The 21,018-nt window shown below is 45.6% G+C and overlaps 1 protein-coding gene across 8 annotated transcripts in view; it reads right to left on the reverse strand.

Moving 5' to 3' along the window:
- ryr2a (ryanodine receptor 2a (cardiac)) overlaps nucleotides 1–21,018 on the reverse strand; it is a 162,603-nt gene that overhangs the window by 73,611 nt on the left and 67,974 nt on the right. For all 8 annotated transcript variants that reach the window (XR_004763988.1, XM_035404659.1, XM_035404655.1 and 5 more), the window contains 14 exons: nucleotides 19,208–19,282; nucleotides 18,202–18,280; nucleotides 16,442–16,554; nucleotides 15,671–15,770; nucleotides 14,869–14,965; nucleotides 10,985–11,059; nucleotides 9,019–9,175; nucleotides 7,038–7,202; nucleotides 6,377–6,498; nucleotides 5,799–5,982; nucleotides 4,892–5,027; nucleotides 3,789–3,884; nucleotides 1,712–1,830; nucleotides 381–514 (listed from right to left, as the gene is read on the reverse strand). Coding sequence is in view for 7 of the 8 variants with exons in the window: in XM_035404659.1 (XP_035260550.1) it covers nucleotides 381–514; nucleotides 1,712–1,830; nucleotides 3,789–3,884; nucleotides 4,892–5,027; nucleotides 5,799–5,982; nucleotides 6,377–6,498; nucleotides 7,038–7,202; nucleotides 9,019–9,175; nucleotides 10,985–11,059; nucleotides 14,869–14,965; nucleotides 15,671–15,770; nucleotides 16,442–16,554; nucleotides 18,202–18,280; nucleotides 19,208–19,282 (1,652 nt within the window). In the remaining variant the exon portion in view is untranslated. The remainder of the gene's footprint in view (nucleotides 1–380; nucleotides 515–1,711; nucleotides 1,831–3,788; nucleotides 3,885–4,891; nucleotides 5,028–5,798; nucleotides 5,983–6,376; nucleotides 6,499–7,037; nucleotides 7,203–9,018; nucleotides 9,176–10,984; nucleotides 11,060–14,868; nucleotides 14,966–15,670; nucleotides 15,771–16,441; nucleotides 16,555–18,201; nucleotides 18,281–19,207; nucleotides 19,283–21,018) is intronic.

The following is a 21,018-nucleotide window of genomic DNA, read 5'->3' on the forward strand; positions in this document are numbered from 1 at the left end:
AAACAAAAACAAATAAAGAGCACAATTAGGAACCAATCCTTACACTGAAACCTCATCAGTTTGGAGTCAAGCCAAATCCACCTTTCTCCTGACACTTGCATGGCATAAAAGTATTAACATTTCTTGACCCAGCACTACGAGACCTGATTCAACCAATGAACTAATCGCGGTCTTCAATCAAGGCCTTGATAAGTAGAATCAGGTGTCTTAGTGCTGGGCTAAAACAAGAACCAGCACCCACACCGGTCCTTTCCGGATAAGACCGGACACCCCCGTCTACAGTTTGAAGGGTGCCGAGCCGGTTCCACTCTATGGCAGCTGAGCAGCAAGCGATCTGTGAAGGCTGACAGGCGAGCAGGGAGGGACGTGCGCTTTGGTACCTGCTGACGTGGTTGACCAGGCGCGTCTGAAGGAGCAGGTCCCGCCCAGGCAGTAAGTTGTCACAGATGAGATGCTGGTTTGAGCGCACCGCCACACCGTGGCACACGCACAAGGAGCAGAGGACGTCCAAGACCTGCGATACGCAATGCACATTATTACGCTATACAAAGGGTAATATGTACAGTACCTACAGTAAAGCGCACTTGCATGTACGCATGCTGATAGATGCTTGTGCTATGCCAGACACAAGGCAAGCACACATACACACACACACACACACACACACACAGAACATGGTTCTCCCAAGACATGTGATGCACAACATAAATAAATAAATAAATAAATAAATAAAATAAAATGTATTTATAGTATATTACATATAATATACACAGCTACAGCAAGGCACACACACATACACACACACACACACACATATACACACATATACAGCACTATACACACATGCATTAGTAGTGCATCACCAACGCAATTAAAAAGTTTATTTCCCAAGCCGGCTAGTGACAATAGGACACACACAATTGAATTGTTGAATTGCATTATTCATGAAGCATCTCCTAACGATGGAGCACACAGTGCACAATGCACACATTCAAGTAGTGTACTTCACTAGGAAAACAGGGCACAGCTCAGCATAATCATTTTGAAGTACACTACAGTATGTGCCATCAGGAGCCGCACAATCGCCCATTCTATTTAAATCTCACAGTAATATAAAACAAGAAAGCAAATAGGCTATATTTGGCAAAGTGCTTTATTTTTCAAAACATAAAAAAGCATATTAGCTATATTATTTTAGGGTACGGTCATAGCAGATATACACATTTCATTTGCAACTCAATTCCCAGCTTGAAAACTACTATCCATTCAAAAATAACTAACTAAAAAAAGGTATTGCTTGAATAAAATAAAAACATCCAATGCATCTAAGGGTGGCATATTTGCGATATATGTACGTGACGTATGGTAATTTATTTCTGAGCGGGCACATCGCTTGTTTATGGTTTTATGTTCATTTTTCTCGTGTGAGGTAACAACCCCCACCCTTAAAGGAAAGGCCATGTGTAAAGATTTAATAAACGCATAACTTTAATCTGACACTTCATCGAATAGAAATAAACATCTGATGAAAGTTTCAGCCCTAGGCTATCATCTGTGCTGCAGTGCTTCAATGATGCAGTTTTTTTCACTCATGATTAATTGTAACTTTTTAAGAAAATTTTTCTCTTTTTTTTGAGCCTTCACTCTTGGTGATTACCACACTGTCCCTTTGTGATGTAATGTGCCAGGGTGAGAGACTCCACCCTCATACCTTGTGATTCCGCCCATGTTTGTCCAGGAGGGAGATGATAGATTTAATGTGACCCTCTTTGATGATGTTAAGGGCCTCGGGGCTTTCCACAAGAACGCAGTGCAAAACCTCCAGAATCCCTAAAACGCAGCCAACAGACAGGGCAGCACATAATTACACACACAACTGAGCATCATATCATTTCAGATAAGAAAACCGAGAAAAACAAAAGGCCCAAATGCTTTGTTACTTCAGCATTACTCAGGCACGAATACTGCGTAATGTCTTAAACGAGATGAACACATAAGACGTGCTTTCCCTCCAGCTAATAAGGAAGGCTGGGATTACAGTATTACTCGGTTTCCCTGCAAAGGGAATTAGGGGTAAAAAAAAAAACCTCTATCACATGCCAGCCAGTGGGGGCCCAGAAAAGCCGTCTGTTGCCATCTGACTAAAGTGAGTGGGACGGGGCCAGAGTTCTGAGTCACCCACCCAAAAACAACTCGGGGGTGGGTTCTTTCTTTTCCCCCCCTTCGTCTTCTGTCATCCAGTGACTCACTCCTATTAGACGAAGCTTATCACATTTCTGACACGGAGAAGAAAAAAAAACCTTCTTGCCTTGCGCTAACTGCCGGCGAAGCATACTCTCGCCACTTTTCATTGAAACTTTGCCGTCCTTTCACACAGAGTACTGTGGCACTCTGAATAGGAGGTAGCGGAGGGCTCAGGTGCACTTCTGCCCGTAATTGACCCCAGAGACAGCACTCTAAGTACTGCCGCACAGCTCCATCGAACGGCGCGGGACAGATGCGGCCGCCTCCAGCACGGGCAAACTTTAGCGCAGCGCCGCCGGGTTACATAACGGCGTGAGCGCGGCTAGCGAGCTGCGCCCTTTTCCCGCCGGAAAGCGGGCCCGCTCGCTTCGGACAGAGAGCTCCGCGCGCTCGGATTTCGCGGCCCGGCGGATTTAAAGAGACGGGCCCGTCCTCAGCTAGCGCCCGCCCACTCCCGGCGCGGGGGCCCGGGTTCCAGCGCTCTCTCTCTCTCTCTCGCCGTCTCTGGCGGGAGCTCCCGCCCCCCTCGCTGCGAGCGCATCTGACGCGTGGGCCGCGAGGATCCGCAGGAGCGCCGCGCGCGGAAATAGATAGCTGAGCGCGCGCCCTACTTCCTCACTGCCCACGTTCCCCGCGGCCCCCATTGGCTCTTCAAAATCAATGCCATTTCTTATATTTTTTTCGCATGGCAATGGAGTACTCCAGCGTATAGTAATGCAGGTCCCTGCTGTATCCTGCACGTGACCACGTTCTAACGCCGTGGTTCTACCCCACACAATTGACCATGGAATATTACTATTTATTTTATTTATTTAACCTTTATGGCCAAGGAAGCAGCCAAAATACCTTGTTACAGTCAATGACAAACATAAAACAAAAAACATACATTGAAACTTAAAAAGGAGAAATCCTGGTAATAAACTAGCATATAAGCATTATCAAAAAAAAGCCCTGTATTTACCACAGGGAATGCTATCGACCACGACTCAAACACCCAACCCAACCAAAATTCACTTAATTTGGTGGTGTGTGTGTGTCATGTGACCTCACAAAAAAACACAGCTTATCCAACTGTGGGGAGGGTCTGCGAATTCCTCCATGATTATTGAATTTATTTTTACCAATGTGGTAGGCAAATCATAATACAACAAAGTGAATGTGTAACTGAGCGAAAGTCATGTGGTGCCAGCAGTGGTAATGTGGGAGGTCCATTTGACTGTAATGAAATATGACTTCGCATTATACTTCATGCGTATATATTATTTTCGTCCGGCAAATATCATCCCTTGGTGTGGAAGGAATGTACAGGCCTTGCTTATTGTCTATCCTACTGTACCGATATGCAGCTAACAGGAGCTGCGAACATAACAGCAAAAACAGTAACACAGTTACAGAATAGATGGCGATGAAATAATGGCCATGCTTAGCTAGGCACCATCTTACCAACCAACACAGGAATAGCTGGACCAAGCCTATCCAGCACGATTGGAAACACCCAATTGGGTTCAGTGGAATTGCTGGGGCCCGGATGCCACAGTACTTACCAGAAGAGGCTTCCAGTCTCTCCAGCCTGCTGATCAGCCAATCCAATGAGCCGGAAAACTGAGCGCAGTTCTTTCTGTTCCCCCTTATCAAAGCCGCTGAGAAAGAGGAGAGGGGAGGATGAAGAGGAGAAGAATGAACCTGAGCTTCATCAGAAATCTGTACGCAGTAAAGCGTTCAGTGTTAAATTAACTCCTACAGTGTGGTCCCTATTGTATTCATATAAACTCTTTTAAAGTTCAACTAGCCCTGGACATTTTACAGTGTACCTGATCTAATTAGGATCACAATTTACGATGAAAGCATGCAGCGTTCACACGGCCTAAGGTCTGGCATCTGCGAACGATAAATGTGTGTTCCAGTAAAACATCCAGTTTGCCCGCTCTCCCACTCGATCCCCATCCCACCAGCAACGCACTGACACAGCCTCCGCCGGCTTGATATACAGCAATACAGCACGCGCGGATGATTAAAAAGTCATGAAGCTATAAAATTCGGCGCGGGTTTTCCGAACGGAAAGCCACGGCAAGCAACCGGAGGGCGATTAAGAGCGTTATGCTGCTGCTGCTGCTGGTTGCAGTTCGCTTAACATGACATTATCCGTTCAGAGAAAAGAGCAGGCCAAACGTCGCCATCCAGCGCCGCTGCTGCGACTGCCCCCCTCCCCCCTCCCTCTCGCCAATCGGCAAAGGCCCGGGATATCGAATTAGCCGACCCGGCGAACGGGCGCGCGTGTTACATTACATTACAGGCATTTAGCAGGCTCTCTTATCCTTACATTGTATCCAATTATACAATTATACAGCTGGATATATACTGGATATATACTGGAGCAATGCAGGTTAGGTACCTTGCTCAAGGGTACAACGGCAGTGTCCTACCGGGGAATCTTTAGGTTACGAGGCCAACTCCTTAGCCATTATGCTAAACTGCCGCCCCCACTGCCACCGCTGTTACGCTGCGTTTCCGAAAAGGAGGGTAACAGGTCCCGTTCGCGTACGGCGGGGGGCTCCGCGAAAGCACAGGCGTCGTGTCGTTTTAAAAGCGCGGAGCTCGCCGGATCAGACCGGCTGAGCGCGGCGGGGGCCCTGCGCGTTGTCCTCACCCAGTAGCTCGTATAATGAGTTTAGTATAGACTTCCAGGCCTCCCCGGCTTCCTTCCCGGCAACATCAGAGAAATGAGCAGCGCTGCTGTACACATGTAAGCGGTCGATACACTCCAGGACCAAGTTAATCATCCCCTGAAAGAGAGGAACACACACACACACACACACACACACACGCTATGGCTTACACAAACACACACGTGTGATACTACCCCATATTATGTATTTACAGTGGATAGTGCAAGTGTCTACACTTGTAGTGCAGTATATTTTAGTGTAATATATTTTAGTGCTGTGTAACGTAGTGTAGGGTAATGTAGCATAGTGGTATTTTTAAAAATATAGGTGTAAATAAGTTTGTGTTCCATTATATTATATTTTCAAAGTAAGCATATGTTTCAAGTGGCTAATTTTAAATAAATTTAATACATCTGCTTAAAAAAAATGTAAATACATTTTTTAAATACATAAAACTAATATATATAAAACCATATGAATTTTTATGTTTTTTTTTTAAAATTAATTTTGATTTATTTCGGTGTGATAAGAATAACTGCACGCTACTGTGACTATCCTAAATTCTTCAAGTCAAACCAGACTGCTTCTTTCTACCTGACTTTGATTGAACCTGAAAGATATATCACATCCAGCCAAAATTGGGAATTATTGTGCGGCAATATTGTGCAGCAGTGCAATAAATTACATGGAACAGTGGAAGTGTTAGAACTATTACACTAAGGAGGTAGTAGGCCAGCTGGTGCACCAAATGTCAGCAGCACTGAATATCAGTAGCAACAAATTTCTCCATTTGTCTTGTTTGAGTCGTACATGTCTCGGTCTGAGCAGTGTAATTGTTGTATTTAGACCTGCCCGGCTTAAACATAATTAGCCAGGTAGCACTGTTACCTCTTCCTGGAAGAGATTCTGTCTGTTCTTCAATGCCCGCAGCCTGTTTTGCTTGTCCTCATGTTCCAGATGCTCGTCGGGCGGCTGGAAGTAGCCAATCAGATCCTGCAGACTCAGGCTGACAGACTCGATTGGCAGATCTAGCGTTGAGGTCTTTCCTTTTTTACTCAGGGCATCCAGACCTCTGAAAAAAACATTAAAAAAAGATTTTTGATGACTCATAGAAGACACCCAGAAAAATTACACTGCCCCACACTGTCCATTAGTGTTCTCTGAAAAACTGTGGTTGAAGGGTATGGTGGTGTTCCTCTGTACTGATGAAGGGGAAGGGAATGTTAGTGACTTTGGTTTTGGAGGGTTTCAGGTGGGGTCTCAGTTGCGGCAGTGAGGGGCAAGGTTTCTGGTGTGGCTGTGGGGAGTGGGGGTGGGGTGGCCTGAAATGTAACTGTTAAGGGGGGTTTGGGTGGGGGGGGGGGGCATCTCAGGTCTGTCTGTGGGTCTGTGGGTGGGGGGGGGGGGGGGACTCTGTGTAAGTGGCTGGTCGGGGGAAGGGCTCCGTGTAATTGGGCGTACGGTACCTGATGAAGCGGTTGAAGAGGAAGACGGTGCTGCGGATGACCCTGGCGGTGCGGGACTCCTCGTGCTGCGAGCGCGACAGCGTCAGCCCGTCGTCCATGTGCCCCTCGTGGTGCATGATGGCCTGAAAGAGTCATTCACAGCCAGGCCTTCACAGCGCTGCCACCTGTCCGTGCAGCAGGCCTGGCCTCCCGAGGACCCCCGCAGGACCTATCCGTTCTATCTGTCACGCCGCACAGTGACTAGACTCCAGGACAAAACTAATGACTAAGCCCATGTTTAATGTCTTCCTAATGAGACCTCCTTAGAAAACTCACTCAAGGGCATCTCATATGAATAGAGCCATTAAACAGAGACTGAGCCAACAACGTCACAGGAAAGACTAGAGCTGCAATGCAGTCTCGCCACATAAAGAATATATTTCATAATTCATCTTTAAGAGCGGCTTAATAAAAGTGCCAAGCCGTACTGCAGTGTTTCCCTCAGCATTCTGCAAATTCCTTTCAAAACAGAATCAACAAGAAAAGTGTAGTGAAGGCTTCTGTTTCACTGGAAGTTACATAAGACTTTGAGTAGGAAACCGTTTCTCCAAGCCTTTATATGATTCACGGTTCTACGCCCACTTCCCTCTTACGTCCGTTAAAAACAGCCGCCTGGCTTTACCTTACGCTGCACGCCGCCCATCCGCGCGCACTTGGCGTCCACGGCCTGGTACGTGAGCCACAGGCAGGTGTCCACGTGCTGGATGTAGCACACGGAGTCGCCGTACTTAATGTCGGGGACTCCCATGCCGTCGACCTCTTTCCTCACCCCAAAGTCCAGCTTTTCCTGCAGGGGATTGTGGGAGAGAGAGAGGGGATGATCTCATTCATTGCTGTTGCCCGGCCCACATTCCATCAACATTTGTAGTGGACTGTGACTTACGAATCGAGGGAAGTGTTAGGCATGTCCTGCGCACAAACCTATTCTGCAGAACTCTTACCAAAGTATGTGAAGAAGACGATCAATTCTTGCATTCAGTACCGAGTCAAAGTTAAGGAAATTTTTTGTTTTTTGTTTGAATCCAGGCCACAGCATGGTGAAAATCAAATGTAGTTTAGCACCGAAAGACCTCCTAATTGCACAGTTCAACATGAATCATGGAAGAAACCATGAACTGCGCTGCGAATAGATTGCATTTAATTGAAATCCAACAAAAAATCACAGGGTTTAGATAACTCATGGGAGGTTTGGGGTGAGTAATGAGTGCCAAGAATCATTACCACCATACGCACTAGTTGAACTGGGGAGATTCTTTTTTTTGGCGGGGGAGGGGGGTTTACACTTGAAGAGCTGATAAATGCTTGTGCTATGCCAGACACAAGGGAAACACACCCACACACACACACACACACATACAGTTATTGCTCTTGAAAACATGCAAACACACACATAGGAGAAGTGTAGGAGAAGCCTGGCAGCAAACACCTGCCAGGTGTTTTTCTCACACATGGTATTACCCAGTTCCCAGTTCCCACCAGAGGAGGATATAACCCGCCCAGTAAAAAACAAACACATGAACATGAGCACTTATCAGCCAATAAAATCCATGTGCAGACAGTCAGATGTGGAACCAGCAGCTGCCCTAAAACACTGCGAGGAATGAGCAAGAATCCAAATAACTTTGATGTTGTGTGGAATACAATTGAGGATCAATATGAGTAAAATGTGATATTAAGGCCTCCAACAGATAACAGAAACAGATAACAAAGGCTTTACTGGCTACCTGGTGCAGGAGCACATCTGTTGGTTGGGCCACTGTAAGATGTTTAGAGAATTACTGGGCGAAAAATATTCCAGGACACTCATTTGCCAAGTCATCCTCTGCCGAAAGAATTCGTGAGAAGTGTCGCTTCTTTTCTTTTAGTTTCATTTTAGTCGTCTACCTTCGCTCCACTCCTAAACAATGAGGTGAGATCAACCCTACGCATAAACTTCAGAAAGATACGCTCGCATTGCATTTTCTACACGGCATCTTCAGGGCGAAGGGCAGATTTTCAATAAAGTTAGATAAAGTGAAATGGGAAAATCTGTAAAATCAATTGAAAACTGCAATACTTTTTTACGACACGGTAAGCTGCCAGCTATGGGAACAACGCCAGGGAATTACAAAGATCCGGTCATAGGGATGGCAGACAGTGGGCACTCAGACCAGAGGGGTCACTAGAGTGTGATGAGGTCAGTGTTACCCCGCAGAATTACCCCCGGGGTCAGACTGGAACACTCTCAATTCAATCCAAGCCGGGGGTGCAGTGATGTACTTTACAATAAGTGGCTAACAAAAAAAAAAAACTAAAGTGTCTCCAAATCCACATTTCTACTTTCAGATCTGACTGTTAATGCCATTAAAGAATATATTAGAACCCCATTTGAACAGCTAGTCAAAAAAATAATGTCACATCCGAAAATAAGACGTGGAATCGATGAGTCGATAGGAAAGGGCATCAGCACACTATAAAAACAGTAAAATGTTCAGTGTTGAAGCAACTCTTACAGAGTACCTATGGTTCCCGTTGGACTCGTATGTACTCTCTTAGAGTTGAATTAACACTGGATATTTTGCTGCGCAGACAGAGGGTTACAGAAGGAAGGAACCAGCACCGACCTTGGAGGAGCGGAAGCAGAAGGCCGTGGATTTGACGTCGGCCTTCTCCTTGTCCGTCAGCAGCAGGCCCTTGTCGTCCATGAGGCTGAGGTACTTGCCGGTGGTGACGTGCCTGAGGCGGAAGGGCTGGCCCCAGCGGGTGTGGCTCCCGCTCCACCTGGGGAGGGGCAGAAACAGTGAGGGGGGTGGGGAGGTTTCCTTCGAGAGAAGCCTGGTGACTAACTTGGGTAAACCGTCCCAATTTTCTTAATAACAGCATAACAGCACTCCTATCACCAGCCTGGCCAAACTTTAAGCTGGTGGCCCAGGGTCCAAATTCAGCTTGACATACACATACTCTTGGGCCTTGGATCATTGAGAAGAGAAAAGTACACAATTCAAATGCATCACAAATTGTGACTACATCCAGGACAACATCTGAATGGTAACAGCATATCGCCAACAAGTGGTACAATACTATATAATACATATGTATTAAGGTATCAATACACTAATTTCTATATTGTTTAATAAATGTTTGACTATAAAATGTTTAATTGTACAGTACATTGAAAATGTTTGTCCCTTGTGCAACATTCCATAAAAAAAATCTTCCCCCATAGGAAAACATAATTGCAGAACCCTGCTCTAGGACCTCTAAAAGATCTTTTTAAAAAAATGCTTTGATAGTCCATAAAGTTATGATTACGAGATGCACTAAATAAATGTAAGCATTTATTAGTCATTACTACAAAAGGCGGACCTCAGGGAAGCAATTAAACCACCGCTGTCTATTAAACCCCATTTGAGAGATTGAGCACGTGCATTGGGGCTAGGGCTAGGGTGGGTGCAGGGTGAATATTATTCACAGCAAACTGATTTTGATTAATAGTTTGTTTTTAAAAAAAAAACAGATTAGCGAGTGTATTACTACAAGGCAGAGAAGCTTGCCCTTTTCTTAATAACTCTTGGTTCAGGTAAAGATGTTCTTAAAGAGCGTGGCTGTTCCTCCCGTGCCCTCCTTCGCGTGGCCATGAACCCAAAATGTCAGTTTGACAGAACGCCTCAGGGCAATGCGGAGCAGAGTATTTATAAAATCCACCGATGCAGACCAACTGGAATGGAGCGAATAGGCCATCGAGGACAAAGAAGAGACGCAGAGGCTTCAGTCCCATTAAATATTCGTTACGCTGCTCTTAATTAAGAGTCCTAATGGGTATTTGCATCAATGTAAATATGAGACTTGCCACAGTGATTCACCAGGTATTGCACAATACGCTGCCCTGCCATAGCCGTAGGGTCAAGGCAAAGGGTGGACTGCGTAGAAGATCAATGACATCATTCACAAACTCTAGACTTCCTGGCCTTAATGGACTGAATGCCACGCCCCTCCAAACCACCCTACCCCTCAGGATGACCTACCTAAACTGACCTACCTCAAACTGCACGTGCCCCCACTGCATGTTCACCGGAGATTTTCACCTTGCTGTCGGCTACGGTTAAACCCGCCCATTATACTGCGCTACGGCAATGAAACTAAAATCTGCTGCGCTAGCTAGCTAGCCAGAAAAAGTCAAAATGTTTCTGTTAGTTACATGGCAGGGCCCTTTTATTTCTCAGCAGCCTAGAAGAAAATGGACAAAAACGAATCGCATATGTGAAAGGGATAGTTCACTTTTTGGAGTCTCAATATTTATTTGAGTTTGAGCATACATTCGAATGTGTTTGCATGTGATGAAGTTCATTTCAGATTTTCACTGAAGCGGGTTAAAATCCTATAGGGGCATTCGGGGGATTGTGTCCAACAGATTGGACCCTGGGGCATGCACTCTTAGACCACTGCGCTCAAGGAAAGTATAAACACTACACAATCAGTCTGTCTATATACAGCTTCTGGAAACAGGACAATTTGCAGGACAATTTATCAGAACAGCTGGAAGAAGGTGACCCCTGACCCCTGACCCCTGACCCCAGGCGTCTGACTTACGCAACTCGCAGTGTCTCCAGCCTCCATAAGGAGCGGGCGTGGATGGATACGGCTCCTCCCTCATAGTGCACCGCCCTGGGAGGCAGAAGGGACAAGGAGAGAGGGTTTATTTGACTGTGAAGTGGTGGGAGGGGCTCCCACCAATTTTAGTTCCAATGACCATGCATCTAAACACGTTCAGCAATTCAGAAGCTAAACGTGCACTATGAAACCATTCTACCTTTCACATTGTCTCATAACTGCCACCGATTTTGTAACCAGACAGGGCTGTCATGAACTTTCTGGATACACAGCTACAGCTACAAACTCACATAGTGCTGCTAACAAACAAACAGTAAAAGCTCTATGCTACATTTTTACGTGCTCATCAAGATACCATTTTATTTATTTTTCAAACATCTAATTCCAACAAGGAATTAAGTTCCTTGGTTAAGGGTGCAACCAAAATGGCTCAGAGGAATTGAACCTTCAACCTTCTGGCTACAAAATGAATTTCCTAACCCCTAAACACCCCACAGCTATGAATGCATTGATTATTGATTCCCTGTGATTTACACTGATGGAGAAAGGTACAGTAATAATCTTACACATTACATTCCAATTATTGAAGCACTATAGACATACATTCATTTTATGATATGTACTCCAAACCGATGAAGACGGGGATACATAACCACTTTTTAATTCAGCAAACAATTTCTTACAGACACCGAAGAGCGAACAGGAAATTGTCCCCGAAAGATCCCCGGCTCTCCTACAGGAAATCATTCTGCTTCTCTACCATTTACTTTAGAGCTCTTTTCTTTTAAATGCGGAGCATGACGGTGCTGCGTGGCCTCTGTCAATGTGAGTTCAGTCCACTTTCAGAGGCTCATTTCTATGGCCGAAGGACATGCCTATGCAGGCCGAGCCCACAGCCACCCACGACCGAGAGGATTTTCACATATACGGCTTTCAGCACAAGCAGCATACAATTATACACACATCCGCCTGCACCCCCCCCCTCCCCCTCCCCTCCACACACACACATACACCGTACAATAGACATATTGCATAACACACATTAGATAATGCCCCTTCAATTTAGCTTGCTTTTCTGGTTAAAAAAAAAGAAAAGAAAAAAAAAGCAGTTTTACTCTCCTGACAATGAGACAAGCCATCTTAAAATATTAGTTCAGTTCTGGTTGCCCAAAGAGTTCTGACTGCTCAGGGTCTTGAGCACCAGAGGCTTGTCTTCGGCTGTGATAACACATCTGTGGCAAGTAAAGAACTTATTAGAAATCCCCAGAAGCTGCAAATAGGGCATTAGCCCTATTAGCCCAGTGAGGCTGCAGTAGCTGTCACTGTCCTCCCCAGCCAGTGTGGAGATGGAGGCAGTGGCTTTGACACAGCAGAGGGTTCACAGCCTCGTACCATGGCGGGGGAATGTCTCCAGGGCTACAGAGGCGACAAATCAAACCGGAATCCCAAGCGGGCGGCGAGCTCGCTGAATTGTTAATAAAGCCAGAGTACACTGCACGGTTCTTTAAATGTTCTGACATAACTGCTGCGCATTAAACTTCATCTGCATCTCCACTGTAAGACGGCGGAATATGTTTGTTGTTGTTTTTACTCCTGTATCTACTCGGAGAAATCAATTTACTAGTTTAAATACTAAGACAGCATTTTGTTTTCTTTTTAACATTTTTTCATCGTGCAACACATTGCTAGGAGCCGCAAAGTTATGCAAATAATCTAACCTGGATCTATTTTTTCCTTTTTTAGGGTGAAATGCGCTCAACGGTTATGGCTACTGAAAGCATACATCCAACTGGGGCAACACTGCAGTGATCAGAGCCGCATTTCTGACCTCTGGGAACTCACTTGAAGTTCCAAGCGAACAAGTTCACCGTTCCCAAACTGGGCCGGTCATACTATTCCCAGCGAAGGAAGGACTTTCCATTTGTCTTTTGTCTGAAATAGAGCAACACTTGCCCTACTTAAAGGGTAAGCAATCGAACTTCTGACTTTGCGCGAGTTTTATTAATTTATTTACTTATTTATTGAGAGGTTTCAAGCCATCCTGCTTCCTTTTGCCTGCGTGAAGTTCTTTATAAGCAGGAAAAGAACTGAGGCTGCTCAGCAGAGTGGCACAGTCATGTGCCTGGAAGGCAGAACCAACCGCACTCCAGACAAATCAGCCCGGTCACATGACGTCACAGAACTTGATTTCCTCAATTTTCTAAACTCCGGACGCGTGAAGAAAAGAAAAGGTAGGACGGCTGCTTCAATTTAAAGTAATTAGATTTAAACTAATTTGAGATCGTTCCTCAGTGCACGGGTCTCACGCCTGCTGTACGAGACGTGAGATCTATGCAAACGACCAGCGCCGCCGGTTTGAAAGCAGTGGTCGCGGTTATGAGACGCGGCCGGGACGGTGGGACGGGAGCAGAGATCCCGCTAATGCCCGCGTGCAGAAGAGGGGATGTGCGCAAACCGCGGCAGGCTCCGATCCCCGCCGGCCGATTCTGGGCACGCGGCCAACGTCCACTGCAGAGGGCGGCTAAGTTCACTGCCACGGCGAGCCTCACTGTTCCTTATTCCCTAATAGCAGTGAGCCACAACACCAGCAACCATTAGCAGCTGGGTGATTTATAGGCAGTCATTCAGTAGCGCTAGCTTAGCATTTCATAAGTTCCCAATTGACTCCTATTAATTATTTTCGGTCGGTAACAAGCTGATCACTCCTTTAAATAATAAAATTACCCATAATCCTTAGCACAGCCATTCACAATGAATGGAACATTTGCTAATTGTTGCTACAATTAATTTCTATGAGCATCATGACTAATGCTAGCACCTGAACAGTCTCTGCTAAAACTGTCCCTGATAAAACTGAGGTGAGCACCAGTATTACTGATTTTTCTCAAACAACTGATTTCATCTTTTAATTTTACCTTGCAGGACAATCCAATTCATCATCTTCTGAATCTGTTAAGCACAGTTTATGCCGCTGTACACAACAGTGTGAGACCATGATTCCATTGTTAAGTAGTCATATCGTCAGTCCCTGCAGTAGAATGAGCTCGGTCTCCAGTTCAATCAGCATTTTCCCTCAGACCCAGCTACTGGAATAAACACTCTCACAACCATCCCCGGGCCACACAATTCAAGTTTTGAAATGAGTCTTGGAACACATTTTAATTGTTCGGTAATTTACGTGTTCATCAGTTCCCCGATCCATGATCGCTTCTGGCAACCCCCCAGTCCGGGTTTGCTTCCGACAACATTCTTGTTTAAGGCCTCCTAGAGCCAGCTCTGTTTGCCCTTATCCTAATTTAAAATTTATTTCAATTGTAACTGTTTTTTGTTTTTTCCTAACTTGAACTCACCAAACTGAAGAAAAGAATCAACACTTGTATACAATTGTGAGAACAAATGCACATTGAATGGCAGGGTATGTTCGTCAGTATGATGACTGGCCATCTGTAAATGATTAACAATGCGGCTGCAGGTTCAAACTTGAGTTGGACTCTGATGTTGTAAGCACAGGCAACGTAGAATACCCTCCTTGCATTGCTTTTGGTAAATATGCCTCCAGCTTTATTTAGATTATTTATATTTACACAATATACATTTTGATATTCATAAACATAAACATACACACGCAGTCATACACTATAGATGTGTGTGTGCTCCTCGTATTTTGTATAGAACAGATTAAAATTTTAATTTTCAAAAATAAAAAAATGTAAAACATTATATAAATGTAAAAATTATTATAAAAAAGGTTGTTAAACCTTCCATTAATCCACCCCACATACTACTAAACACTACTAAAAACCGTAGAGGCCGAAAAAGGGAAGGAAGACCGTTCTCACAGAATTCCGGCCCCTGTCACTCACCTGCGTTGCTCCTCCCCGTGCTCTCCGGACGGGACAGTCAGACACTCGTCCATGTGTCCGTGGAGCAGCCGCAGGACATCCCCACCTATCAGGTACCCTGTAGGGGAGGAAGAATCCATCAATGTGCCGAACATTTGATTTCTCACTCAAACCCTTGCTAAACACTTACTTGTGTATCTGTTTGTGTGTTATCATGATCATCCTGAAGCTTTGACAACACAAAAGAGGTCACTTTCAGAAAGCACATTTGGGCTGGTGTCTGTGCAGAGAATGGAGAAGTTTTTTAGAATGGAGGAGAGTTTGAGGAAGGAGGAGAGCTTGAGGATGGAGGAGTGTGTGAGGATGGAGTAGTGTCTGAGGGTGGAGGAGTGTTTGCGGGTGGAGGAAAGTTTGAGGGTGAAGGAGTGTTTGAGGATGGAGCAGTGTTTGAGGGCGGAGAAGTGCTTGAGGATGGAGGAGAGATTAATGGTGGAGTAGAGTCTGAGGGTGGAGGAGAGCTTGAGGGTGGGGGAGTCCCTGAGGATGGAGTAGTGTATGATGGTGGAGTAGAGTCTGAGGGTGGAGGAGCGTTTGAGAATGGAGTAGTGTTTGAGGGTGGAGGAGAGTTCCCGAGGATAGGGGAGTGTCTGAGGGTGACGTAGCGTGTGAGGATGGAGTAGTGTATGATGGTGGAGGAGAGCTTGAGGGTGGGGGAGTCCCTGAGGATGGAGTAGTGTATGATGGTGGAGGAGAGCTTGAGGGTGGGGGGAGTTCCTGAGGAAGGCCGTGAGGTCTCTGCGGGTGGCGTGAGACGGGCGCTAACCTTGTGCCACTTCGCTCCCGGAGCAGATGGGCGCCACGCTCCAGAGGGTCTGCTGGAAGGCAGCGTCCACGTGCAGGCTCCCGTTCCCATATGATAGATGCTGGGAAAATAACGGAGCAGACCTCATTGGGCGGCCCGCTGTCATGACGGTGAGGGGGGGGGGGGGGTATGGGGGGCATTCATGACAGCGATTCCTCCGGATTTAACGCGCTCCTTTCCCACGTGAGTAATGGCACTTCACAGGGGTCCCCTCACAGGGTAATGACTGATGCAAATTCATCACGACTACACGTTTCTCATTAAGTTGGGACAAGACGGAACTCAGCATAAAATGCACCGTCAGATCCCTACTATAACACAATTTCACACTTGACACGCGTCCTTGATAAGGCTGTCTACCGCCTCGCCGCTGTTATTGTTTTGCTTCTCCTCGACCGGATCTGAAGTATTTCCATCGAGCGCAATTTCCCCATTCCTATTAAATTCGCCGCCCCGTTCTCGTCTTGTCTCGCCCTGGAACTCAGCCGTTGGAGAAAAGAAGGTTCCCACGCCCAAAGGCAGCCTAATTATGTGCCACGCACGGTGGCCCAAGCTCACCCTGCTTAATGTCACAGCAGCAATCATTATAAATCAGAGTCCAGGACCTGCAGAACGGTGGATAGCCACCTATATTGGTCTGACAGCAGAGAACATGAAGCTACACTACACTACTACTATCTACTGTTTCTTGAGGCCCAGTGGTTGCTGACGGGCTTCCTTCAGTCGACTCACCAGGTACCGTTCGGAGGAGACGCTGACCAGGATGAGGTCATCCCCGACACGCACCTTCTCGCCCTCTGACCTCTGCTTGGAGGCGGGGTGGATGGTCCACCAGCAGGCTTCACCTGGAGTGGGCAAAGCGATCAGATTCAAACAGCACAGTTTGTACTTTTTCGCCAGGGTAACGCCCAACTGCATTTCTAGCCCTCTCTCATCGGTGCAGCATTCCCCACCAGAGACAAGCTATGCGCTCTCCTCTGAATAGTCACTGCATAAACCGAAACATAAATCAGACTCAAGTCAACAAGCATTTTAGACTTCAAATCTTATTTCTACTGCTTTTTTGCTAAACAAGACAAAAAATATCACCAATGAGGTGAGACAGTTTTGCCAATGGCGTCAGGAAAATTTCACTTGTCAAGCAAACGATAACTTACAACTTACAACAAAAAAAATGTAAATCTTACTACAAGACTAAAACACTTGTTAAGACAGACTTTTTTGTAGAAGTGCCCTGCCAGCCAGCTCCTCCTCTCACTCCACAGTCCACCACTAGGGTGACAGTCACTGAATCTGAGGAGCACAGATCCTGTACAGCCAGCTGCAGGGAGACCGTAGGCACCCGATCAGACCAGAGGAGATATTCTTGTGCAGTGCGACTGCAGCCCTCCACCCCTCTCTCCCCCGAGCGATGCTGTGGCAATCTGTGCCCCACCCTGGGGGGGCTGCCACCCACATTTGGCACGGTGAGGTTTTAATAGCAGACCATGGGGTGCATCCATTACACTGGAACCAAATGTCTGAACAGGATGAGTCACCCAGCAGTTAGTTTTTGACTATTTTCTCATAGTGTAGTCTTACATACATTTGCACATGCATTGCATTGGTGTCTTTTGGGATATTTTTTCAGCACGGGCACTCACACGACACCAAGGAGAGACAAAACGCCGGGGAGTCAGACACAATAACAATCAGCAGGAGAGCAGATTAGCACTCCCAAGGGAGCACAATGTGTACGCAAACACAGGCGCACACGCATGCACACGCACAAACACACGCGCATGCACACTCACATATGCACGCACAGACACACACGCACACGCACATGGACACATGCACACACACACACACGCACGCGCACATGGACACATGCACACACACACACACACGCACGTGCACATGGACACGTGCACATGCACACGCACACACACACACACACATGCACATGCATGCACACACACTCACACACCCACACTAACTCACTCACACACGCACACATGCGCGCACAGACACACACGCACGCACACATGGACACGTGCACATGCACACGCACACACACACACACACTCACACACACATGCACACGCACGCACACACTCACACACACCCAGACTCGCCCGCTCACACAAGCACAAACACACAGACCCTAGAGTTGCCTGGTTATACATGTGCCTGGAATGAAGACCCAGCTCCAGGCCCCAGAGACTGGCTGTCTGCTTCTTATGATTGGGGTCAGAAAAGGTCACCAGCACTGTCACCAAATGCAGCCCAATCACACAGCGAGTGCCAACGTGTGCTAGGGGCACTTATAATCAAAACTGGCAAAAGTTAAATTAAAATATTCAAATATTCCTGTTATAAATGTTACCAGTATAGCCCTTAGAAAATCTAACCACTCCAAAATGGAACAGTATGCTAAGGCATCCAAAATATAATATATATATGTAGAAGTTTCCTTGTGTTAGATATTATTTGTCAGAGAGAAAACCTACCTGTTGTATCTTCTTGAAGCCCAACATCAAATGCCAGTTTATCGGTTGAAGATCGCGAAGTGGACAAACAGCAAAGGTACTGGAAGGATGACAAGTATTGCCAAATATTTAATTTCCAATTCCCTTTTGCATACCAGTCAAATAGATTATTTCAGCTGAACATTAATACAAATACTGCATAAAAAACAAATATAAAAACAAAATATAGTAAGTACATATGACTGACCCACTATAAACAACAAAAATATTGCTATAAATTTTCACATCCTGGTAATGAACATCTAGCGCTATTAAATATGAGCAACTGGGAAGCAGATAACAAAGAGAGAGAACTATCTTTACATATTAACGGTCTGTCCACAGCAGGGAGCTCATTAAAACCAAGGCTCTAGACCAGAGCGCCGCAACCTTGGCCCTGGAGGGCCACAGGGTTTGCTGGTTTTTGTTTTCACATTAAATTCAGCCACCAATTCAGAGTCAGGCCCAAAAGCCCAGCTGAGATAAGCTCGTTGTGTAATCAGCTGTTTTAATTGATCAATTAAGTGACTAACAACAAAAACCAGCAGACCCTGCAGCCCTCCAGCACCAGGGCTGGGCAGCCCCTTTTCAGACGAACAGGATGAGCCACATTATGACGTAGACAGGCAACTTTCCGATTGTACTGTTCAGCAAACTTGTATCATTTCTACACAAGCCTGAGCCAGAATAATTACTCAGTTAAAGCTATGGGATTTTACTGATATGGCTGTCTCTTTATTTGCAAACCTAAAATCAGTACTTGAAGGGACTACCAATATACATGACCTACATCAAAGTGTGCACAGGAGAAGGAAATAGAAAGCATTATTGTCCTGTGTATTCAGTAAAATGTTCAGTGTTAAATGTCCCCACTGGACTCACATAAACTCTGTTAGAGTTGAAGTTGAATTATTTTACTGTGCCTTACTGTACTGTATGTGTGGAAATCAGACAGGAGGATGATTTTCGGGGGCCAGAGAGGACTCACCATCCCACTGTAGGAGTGTCGTAGCAGCACCGCGTGTCCGTAGAGCAGGGTACGGTGTCCCCCTCCCTGGGCCGTCTGAGAACAGAGCAGGGAACGACAGTCTGAACCTAAACAAGGCCATGTTACGGCACGCAATGCAATGTAATGCTGTGTGACATCGCGTAATGCTATGTATTAACAATGTGCAACAGTCAATGCGGTTGTATATCTACATGATATATCATGTCAGTGTTTTTCACAGCCAATAGTCTCATACAAGGTGACTTGCAGGGCATGAGATAGCGATAAAAAATAAAAATCAATAAGCCAGCAAAATCTCAAATAATTCAAATGAAATTTATGTTGAAATGCAGTGACAATTTATGCAAGGCTTAGTTCGGGTCAGACGTGAGCCAAGGATCGATAGCACGGGGGACATTTGTTTTCAACTTCAGGTTAATAACGATAAACATTAAACATTGATTTTCCTGGCTGTGGATTAGGTCAATAAATCTGCGATTTTGCTGGAGGATGAAACGCTCGCATGTTTACCATCTGCTTTCATGGCAGGAACCTACACGCATTTCGTTCTCGTGTTTCGTCAAAAAAATCGCAGACACGGGTCCTGCGTTCCAGTCATGTGCAGCATCGTTTTAACAGTTGATCCGTGTTCACTTTCAAGCATGCCATTCCAGGTCATTGACTCAAAGCTGGTGATAGACCGAAGCTGATTCCACGGCACGTTTAAAATGCATGGTGAGACTTCAAAGCTGTATGCAAATATCAGAGAGCCGGTATTGCAATAAACAGAGAGCTAATTAACTTCAATCTAACAAATAAGTTCAGCGCCAAATTGCAAAAAGGCTTTAGGCTGCAGACTGTGATCCTGAGCTATAAGTTACAGATGCTGAGTCACACAGAAAAAAAAGCTTTATATGATTGACTTTTTCATCAGACTGTAAAGGCTGGCTAAGATTGAGGAAACATAGCATCAGTCACGTCTTTGGCAGTGGCAGTGGTAAAAGCAATGTCACTGAATTTGGCCTTGGCTGACATGTACCTAGCCGCTCGTCCTTGGCTTGACCCAAATGTAAATTTTCTGTAAATTGAGGACACACTTTTTTGTGTTTACAGCACTTATTTCACTTCATCTTAGAGATGCAGAGAAACAAGATGCACCAGTTTAGAGTAACACAAAAATCCATTAGGCATGTGACAGTGTATTTTAATTGATCACTCTATGATCCATTAAATCACAGATCCCAGGTACAGAATTTCTCTATCCACGGTAATGGCAACAGTAATTCAACACGACAACCAAATTTGGACCTTAATGTTCCCATTACTAACATACTACTGGTGGTCGAGAGGCAGTTAATCAAATTATTCTCATCAATTGAATGACCCTACTCTGTTTAACATCTTCATCAAATGCAGGCGTTATTCGAAGTGGCTACATATTGATTGTGCCTGTGATCAGGATTCTCTGGATATGAACCGTTATCGCTAAAATCCCAACGATGCCTGGATTTCAGAAGTCCAATTCCTCACCTTCAAATTCAGTGTTCAGGGAGGTCGAATGAACACGCCTTCCGCCAGACCCACAGTTTTCATTGTTACACTGTGCGTGATTAGCATTAACAGCGTTGTGTAATGTATTTGAGCACTTGATATCCTATTTCACTCGCTTGAAGATCGACTGGGTCTGATCAGCTTTGCACTAAACGTCTATACCGTCAGCTTGCTCTGCACGTGGGGCTCTTTACCATAATGGTCTTGGAAGCTGCTTTGGAACTAAGTCTCTGGCAAATAAACAAATGCAATTGAATATG

Source organism: Anguilla anguilla, chromosome 2 (genome assembly GCF_013347855.1).
Source record: "Anguilla anguilla isolate fAngAng1 chromosome 2, fAngAng1.pri, whole genome shotgun sequence".
Taxonomy (NCBI): Eukaryota; Metazoa; Chordata; class Actinopteri; order Anguilliformes; family Anguillidae; genus Anguilla; species Anguilla anguilla.